General features: G+C 40.9%; 1 protein-coding gene across 1 annotated transcript in view; it reads right to left on the bottom strand.

The window, feature by feature from the left end:
- The window catches only part of LOC103806314 (claudin-19-like), a 13,079-nt gene extending 6,957 nt beyond the window's left edge, over window positions 1–6,122 (bottom strand). Inside the window, exon 1 of the mRNA XM_009078996.1 lies at window positions 5,903–6,122. Coding sequence (XP_009077244.1) covers window positions 5,903–6,122 — 220 coding nt within the window. The remainder of the gene's footprint in view (window positions 1–5,902) is intronic.
- Window positions 6,123–8,474: the final 2,352 nt, after the last annotated feature.

The raw sequence follows: 8,474 nt of genomic DNA, 5'->3' as shown, positions 1-8,474 counted from the left end.
GATTCCATGTTGTTATCTGCAGTTCTCCAGGAGCCTTGCTGTGGCTTGCCTTTCATTCTCCTTTGCCTTAGCACATCTACTCGTGATGCTCTTTTCTGACCCCCACCAATTTCTTTAAAACTCCCTTTTTTATTCCTCAGAGGCTCCAAGATACTGATCATTGCCCACACCTGCACACACAGGACCTCTATGACAGAGGCAACACCCAGTGTAAATACATCAGTGAGAAGATGCTGCCTAGAGCCAGTGGCAGTAATTTATGAGCCAGCCCTTGAAGTGGTTTGTACAAGAGCTAAATAAAATCACAGCATCGTTAAGGCTGGCAAAGACCTCTAAGATGATCAAGTCCCAATCTCTAACCCAACACCACCAATGCACACTGCCATAGTGCTCTGAGGAGGATAATGTCCCAGGGACAGGATCCTGCTATTACTGAGTCTAAGAAGTTTAAATAGGGTTATGTTCCTCTTAATACACACATGCACTCTGAAAGCAATTGTTAGATGAGACTGAGAGATGAAAAGAGATTATTCCCTAAATACTGGACACAGTTTCAGAGAACTGCTGCGCTCGTGTCAGAGCTGATCAACAACATCCCTTTATTTCAGACTGAGAGAGAAGGTGAATTTAATACCTCATTCCCACTAATCCTACTCCACACATTCTTCAGATTAGGAGTATCTTCCTACCTGTTTAGTTCAGCCACCTCCCAGTGCAGACTCAACTAGAAGGAGTCCAGTATTCTTATTCGGGTAAGTATACACATACTGAATTATTCACTACTAATAAAAAATAGCTTTACTGCCTATAAACATATTACTATCCATAGAATATTGCCTTAGTTGGACACTCGAGGACACTCCACAGTTCTGCTGAAGGCTGATGCAGAGGACAGGAGACAGCAGATCTAAATTTCCCGATATTTAGAACCACATCCAAAAAGACATTGGTTGACCAGCCCTGACAAAGTATATTAATTTATAACACATACTCCTTGCATGACTTATAATAGAATGTGTCATAATATCTATAACATGCACTCTTTCTTGGATTATCTAGAATTTTCAGTCTTGACACACAAAACCCACTATCACTTCTCATCTATAAGTAGTCTTTTCTTCTAGATGACAAACTCCGGCTACAGTACATTAGCTGTGAAGTGTTGCAAAAGAAAGCCTATACAACAATTCCAAATTTTAAAAAACAGTTTAAAAAGTCTCCTACTAATTCCTCCTACAAGATGCTAGAGAAGAGATTACAACATACTTAAAATGCCTGTTAAAATAAACGCTTGATCAACCGACTTCATTTGCCTTATTTTATAGCCTTTCCTAGCATGCTTGACACACTCTGCTGCTTAAGAGATTTTTATTACTTCAACCCACAAAGTCCTTCTTGGGCAGTTATTTTCCAGTACTACCAGATTACCAAAACAAAAGCCTCCCTGCTTTTTTTGCCAGTAAAATTTTAAGCAATATAAACAAGGCTGCACAAAGTTACATACCAGGCAGTGCAAGCATAGAGTCAAAATCCCTGCAGTTGGACACTCCAGTGCTGTCTTCTGCACAGCTCTTCCACAGGTTTTCAAACAATGTAGACGTTGTGATCACACTGCCATATATACTGGAGACTTTCCAGTAATTGTTCGGCAAAGTAGCTCCAATCATAGCCCATCCGCCCAAGCACAAAAGAAATCCAACAATTTCCAAGGCAGCAGTCATGCTTGTGAGTAGTAACAGTTAAATGTCCTTATAATTAGATTACAATCAAGTGGAGCCTTTCAGAAGCCTCCTTGCTGTTTTATCTCTGGGTTTCACTCCAAAATGAGGCTACCTTTGCTCTTTGCTCAACCCCAGAGATAAGGCTTACCAGCCATGACAATAAGAAATGGGAGCAGTTCGTGATAAAGATATTAGCGTTTTTTAAAAAATGACAATATTAATCCTTTTTCTAATAGGAAGTGAAAAATGAGCCTATTCTCAGTCTCAGCCTAGAAAGTCCAGTCAGTATTTCTACAAAATACCTTGTAAGAGTGATTAAGATGGGCAAAAATTTATTTCTGTCTCTTCTCTGAAGTCAACTAGATTTTACACGAGATTAAAATTGTTTGTAATTTTATCATTGACCTCAAATCAAAAAGCCTTAGTGTGTTGTTTTCTTGAGGACACAAACATAAGAAAGCTTGAGAACAGGAACTTTATTCCCTTGCTAAAACCAGAAAATTTAGCACATTTTTTGGAGTTATGGTCATAAGTAATCCATAACCAGTGCACTGCCAGCTTCTTTCAGGAAGGTCAAGTTTGTGGATGAGGTGGTTTCCATTAATATTTTACAGTCTATTGATCTATAGTTAGACACATTCAGTCTTAAAAATAGTCCCACTTACACTGGGACACAATTGTAACAATGTATGTGTCGTGGAAATGAAATATAAGGAACTGACTGAGCCAGTGTGACAGAGCTGTCTCAAAAGGAATAAAATTATGAAAAATAATACATATCAGCCAATTGCATCTGTTTGTCAGAATACCTTAGTATTTTTAAAAAAATAAGCTGTTCTAGGCTAAGATGTTAAACTTGGTTTAGTTGCTTCTGCTCTTGACTTTGACAGGATCATAGACTCAATTCACATCACCCACTAATGTTAATACTTTCAGGTATTTGTGTATTCAAACAGGGTTAACCATCTCCTGCAGTGATAACCTGCTCTTATCTCCAGGAAATGGAGTCAGAGTTTCTTCATAAAATAATTCTGTTATGATGCAACATGGTAACAGATTCACAGCATTTACATAAACACTACTGGAAGGATTAGCCTTTGAGAGAGACACAGCTTGCCTGTAACAGATCTGGTTTTTTTCAAAAATCCCCTGGTCACTTTGAGCTGATGCTGCAGGTTGGTAGGTTCAGCTGCAAAAGGATATTACAGTGCCACTATGATATTTTTGCTTCCTTGGCAGCCAAGAGGATCATTGCCTTTGATTTAAAGAAGCCAGTGTGGTCCTGTTTAGCTCTAAACATGCAATCTTTTAAGGAAACCAGATAGTGTATGGTAAGAATTGATCTCCTCGGGTGACTGTTACAGAATTCCCTTTGTCTGCTAAGTCACTGCAACTGGAAAAATGATGGCACAGTAAAGTGAACACACTGTACCCTAGAATATCTGCATTCCATTAAAAGCTCTTCAAAGAGTTTCAAATTAATTTATCCATACACTGGTGATATGCTGGTGACCTCAGTGATCACTGCTGCTGACAGCACTGTCAGAGCTGAGATTAGCTGGGACCTTGAAGCAAGTGTGCTCGAATGTTACACTGCTGCCAAGGATAAACAAACAAAATTAAGAATATGACTTTTTTAGAAAAATCTCTTCCTAATTAAGAAATCCATTTCATCAGGCAGTCAGAAAGCACACATCTAAACTGAAAGGATTAAACTGCACACCTGGAATGCATGAGTTTGTACTATATGGCTCCAGGCATTTTGATCATCCTCTATGGAAACCACTGTTAGATGTGTTGAAGAAGACAGAGCCATTCTTCACTAGGTTTGGTAAGCTATGGTTGGGTGAGTGATGGCCACAACAGCCCATGCTGCCCTGCAGGAGGCTCTGCAGCAGCAGGGAATGAGAGCTGGTGCTGATAGCTCCGCATCAACACCTTCCACAGCTTGGGAGTTTTCCTTCGGGCTTGCTCTAACCTGGTCAGGTGAACTGAATGCTGTCAAAGGCTGCAAGTCAGGAAGTGCATATTTTCCTGGAGCATATTTTCCTGCTTTGCTTCATCCAAAAGGAAACGGATGTGCATGCTCCAAGACCACAGGTGCAGTAAATGGGAATGACTGGAAAATCCATTAGAAAAGGGCACTACTGATGTCAGTAAAATGCTTACATAGACATGTCAAGATCTGACCATATATGATCACAGCAATATATGACCAAGGAAAGAAATTGCTCCTAAACCCTCTGGTATTGTCACAACAGAACATATTTGTACGTGATGTGGCCAAGAGAGGGCTTACAGGCCAATAGAGCTGGGGAAAAAATACTGAAAATATGAACGCCCTAAATGTTTGATCACCATGAGCTGTACTTTTTGATCACTTTCAAGACCCAGGTATGCTGACTGAGCACTGCAATCACACAAACAGCCCTGCAACACATGGCAATTACTCTGCATGCAGCACATGACATGTCTATCTGTTGGCATGAGGAACCTGTGTTGATTTTAGGGAACATGCAGTTCTGTGAATAGTTGAAGATGAACACTGAGCCCTGCCAACCAGAGATCTGGTCTTCCAATTGTAGGGGCAATGGGAAGGTAAGGAAGAGAACCTCTGGGAGGTGACTGCTTCAATTCACATGGAACATTCTGTTCCTAGGGAATGTTTTCTTTCCAGGCTGGGTGTAATGAAACTGCATTTAAGTAAACAAAAAGGGGCTGTCCCACATTGATTCTGCTTACTTCCATAACAGGGCTGTAACACCTGCTTCTCCCTGTTACCTGAGAAAAGGCTGCCACACCATCGTATGCATCCATGCCATCTTGCTACGAGAACTGAAGGGTTGTTGGCCCTGTCTCATCACTAATTTCCAGAAATCATACCTAAGTTTCGAGATGAAACTCAGGCATCCCGGTGTCTACACAGAGGAAGCCTTAGAGAGGATAAGAACATGTACTGTAAGGGTATGAAAAGCTGACATTGTCTCTGATGCAATGAGTATTGTTTTTAAAATCCTTGGGAGCATATGATTAGCCTCCTTTTGAGGCTACAAATTCTGGCCGTGTTACAGGATGCTCATTCTTACACAGGCACCATCATCGTGGAAGGCAGATGAGGCCAACAGAGTCAGAGACCTGTGGAAGAACCATGAACATGCTAAATCTTGAGAGTTAGCTCTGGAGAGTTACACTCTCACAGTTTAGAGTTGTGCAGAAGCAGCTCTGACTCCAAGGGAGTCCATGTCTGTGTCAGAAAAACAAGGCTCATAGTCTGTGAGATGTGGTATTTATAAGTTTGAGCTCTGCACATTGAGAATAAATCTGCTGGAAAGAGTCCAGACAAACAGCAATGACAGTAATCAGGCACCTATAAAGCAGGGAAGACTTGAAGGAATGATTCCATGACGTCGCTGCACAAAACTGAAAGTTGTAAAGAATAAATGCAAGGTTCTGTTTAAGAGAGAAAGCTTAACAGAATACCAGTTTTCTAAGTCTACACTGTTACTGGTTTCTACACTGAGTTTTCTGAGGAAAGAACTTCAGTATCAGTCCTTCCTAGACCTTTAAAATAAAAATGGTGTTTACAGAAGGATATTTTTAAAATCCAGAATGATTCAAACAAATACTTCTCAGTCCCCTATGAAGATATTTCTTCTCTATTTGCAGATAAACCACCCTGATAGTAGGAAAAAACACAAAAGCATGGGTTGCACAGGTGTGTTTTACTCTAAGCTGCCCACCTCCAAGAAGTTCTAGAACAAATACATGGGTTTAGCACAAAGTATCAAACAAGTTCTAGAATATCTAAGCAGCCCTGTCTCACACCAAAGCACAAACAAGCACCAGTGCTCACGGAAATATGATCTGCTTGTGTCAGATTTGGGCTGAGTGAAAGGATGCTATTTCTTCCAAAACAATTAAAAATATCTTAGACTCATTGCATATCACCTGTACAGAGATGGCAACACAACAAAGCCACTGCAGTTACTGAGCTGAGTTGCAGGGTGAGGCATAAGGGTTTCACAGGGGCCCTTTCACCTGTCTGCAACGACAGGATTTGTCCATCCTAGACCCTCTGTGACAACTGCACTGTGTGCCACCAACCACACTAACATGCTGTCCAGAAGGAGGGAATAAATCTACATCCCAGGATTTTACAAACATATGCCATGCACACTTACTGTCCGAATTCAACATGTAGAGAAACGTCTTGCACTGTACTGATCCAACAGCAGTTGCTGCACAGTCCATCCAAAGACCTTCAGACACCCAATCTGCAGTAACTGCATCTGTGGTGGTGTCCAAAATTTTCCACCTGTTTGACATGGTAGCAAACAGTAAAGTGCTGAGTCCTGCTAAAGCCATCAGCAATGCACAAATCTGTGAAGAAGATGATGCCATTCTTCCAACAGAGGTTGTCTTCAAAGAAGCCTCCCAGAATTTCTGATATTGGAAACCTGTTGAAACAGTTTATACACACAGAGTATATATATGGAGTTACCTTTGCACAAGCCTGACCTTTGCAAAAACATCACAAAGATGCCTACCCACAAAATAAGGAATCACATAAGGGAACTGTAGAGATGGAATCTAAATCTCATTAAATATTTGGAAGACTTAAATATTCTATGACATCAAGTAGTTTCTTAGGAAACTTTTATTACTGTACATGTTTTCCACAAAAAAAAACAAACCAACAAACAAAACAACATAGCAAAACCAGAAGACCCAACTGAGGAATTCCCTTATTTGAATTTGCAATGTTTCATCCATTCTTTACTCGTTTGCTAACTCAAAATTCTTTTAAAGTTGTAACTATCCAATGCTTTAATAAATCACTCATCTCCCAATACAACACTACCAAAACAAACTACAGCAAGATAAGTTTTGATACTTACTTTTATGGTCTGTTTCTAACCTGTTTCTTCTGTCTCCCTGTGAGACACTGGTGTCAGCACTTTGTGAGGACCAATTTGATCAAACAAGTGAAGGTTTCATACTCTTTAGGACCTTTGTCCCCATTCCAAAAATCAAGGACCCAAGGCCAAAGCTCTGCCCAACTGTTGCACAAAGCTCTGGCTTGACTTTTTGCTGTCTCAGTGAAAGGGGCAACTCAAATGAGAAAATTACAACAAAATTATTTAAGTGAGTACCAAAAATGCCCAGATTAACCAATGCACCCATTGTCATATAATTTGCTCTGTCAGGGCCACTGAGCTGCTCATGCACCATCAGATTGCAAAGCAATACTGGAAGATAGTGCTTCAGTTTTCACCGTGGTTGTTGTACTTGGAACGTCTGATGCATTTGTTTTAGGATGCAGCCCACGCCGTGAGGAAATGTGCAGACACCTGTACAGTGAACCACATTAAGGAACTAAACTGGTTGTGATTGCAGCCATGCCCTGAGGCAGGACAGACCTTCCAGGCTCCTGCTGGGGGAGGTCTGGCAGCCTGGGACAGCTCTGAAACCACTTAGCTGCTGCTGTTCCTACTCTCTTTGCCTTCCTCTGGCCCAAGGAGTCACTCACCCCTTCCTGACTCTGCTGCTACCATGCAAAACCCATGGGACTGTCCAGATGACACTATTTCAACACCACATCCATCCTCTTCCAACCCATACCACAGACACCCTGCCTTTCAGGACTTGATTGTACCAGCTGTCTGCTACTGTCACTGTTTATGGGTTTGAGGTGATGGCAAAACTGATTGCATAATACTTTGCAGGTGACCAAAGGAGAATGACCATAAACCAAAACCAGATAAATACACAGAGTCCAGAGCATCATCCCTCACCAAGTGCACACAGGGGCTACACACAACTAAGAGCTGTTGATGTAATAAAAACAAGCCTCAGGGGAGCAAAATGATCACCTTAACATTACAAACAGCACAGCTAAAATGTTTCTGGTTTGAACACAGGACAGAAAGAGTTAACAAAGAAAAACAAATATTTAAGTCACTTAAACAAACAAATTGCTCCCGATAAGGGCCCTGGAAGCAAAAATGAGTGGTTAAAGTTTCTAAACTGGAAAGTTAAAGAACTCTTTTACTTCTTTTTCATTTTGTTACAGATAAGAAGAAATAGAGCTTTGATGACAACATTGGTTTCATTTGTGTATGTATATATACATTTCTAATACCAGCAACATATGGCTTTGAACCTGCTAATTGTTTCTTAGTTCAAGCAAACTCTGAGGCTGACCCATGGCCACCAGTGCAATCAGAGAGACAAAAATGCAGATTTAAATACACTACTAAACCACTTAGAACAGTGTCCCACCACAGTTTACAAAAGTTTTCCCTGGTCAGAGTCTGCCCTAAATTGAGAAGACAAACTCTTTCACTACTAGTTAAAAACAAAAGAGAGGAACATTGTTCATTCATTTCTTCTCCACTTCAAAAAAATTTGACTTTGTAACATTGTTCCTGAAGCTGTCATAGCATCTTAATAATCTGATCAGGCTTATGGCTACTTGCAATTACAATATGCTGATTGTTCCCATCCTGCTATGAACATTCCCTTCACACGATGACCTACAAGAGAAACTTGGTCTGGAAGGGACCATGGTGATGCCAATGAAGAACAGCTTCAGTGTTGAGTCAGATCACCCAAGCCTGGACTGCTCACAATGAAGTGGGGGCTGGAAACTGCACAACACACGTGGGTGTTCCTCACACCCATGAGGAACTTCTGCTGCTGCAGTATGTGGCTGCTGCCTCTCATACTCCCCAGGCATCCTAAGATAAACCA

Source organism: Acanthisitta chloris, unplaced genomic scaffold (genome assembly GCF_000695815.1).
Source record: "Acanthisitta chloris isolate BGI_N310 unplaced genomic scaffold, ASM69581v1 scaffold26427, whole genome shotgun sequence".
Classification (NCBI taxonomy): domain Eukaryota; kingdom Metazoa; phylum Chordata; class Aves; order Passeriformes; family Acanthisittidae; genus Acanthisitta; species Acanthisitta chloris.
Note: the sequence above shows the minus strand (reverse complement) of the source record. Positions and strands in the feature narration are given on the sequence as shown.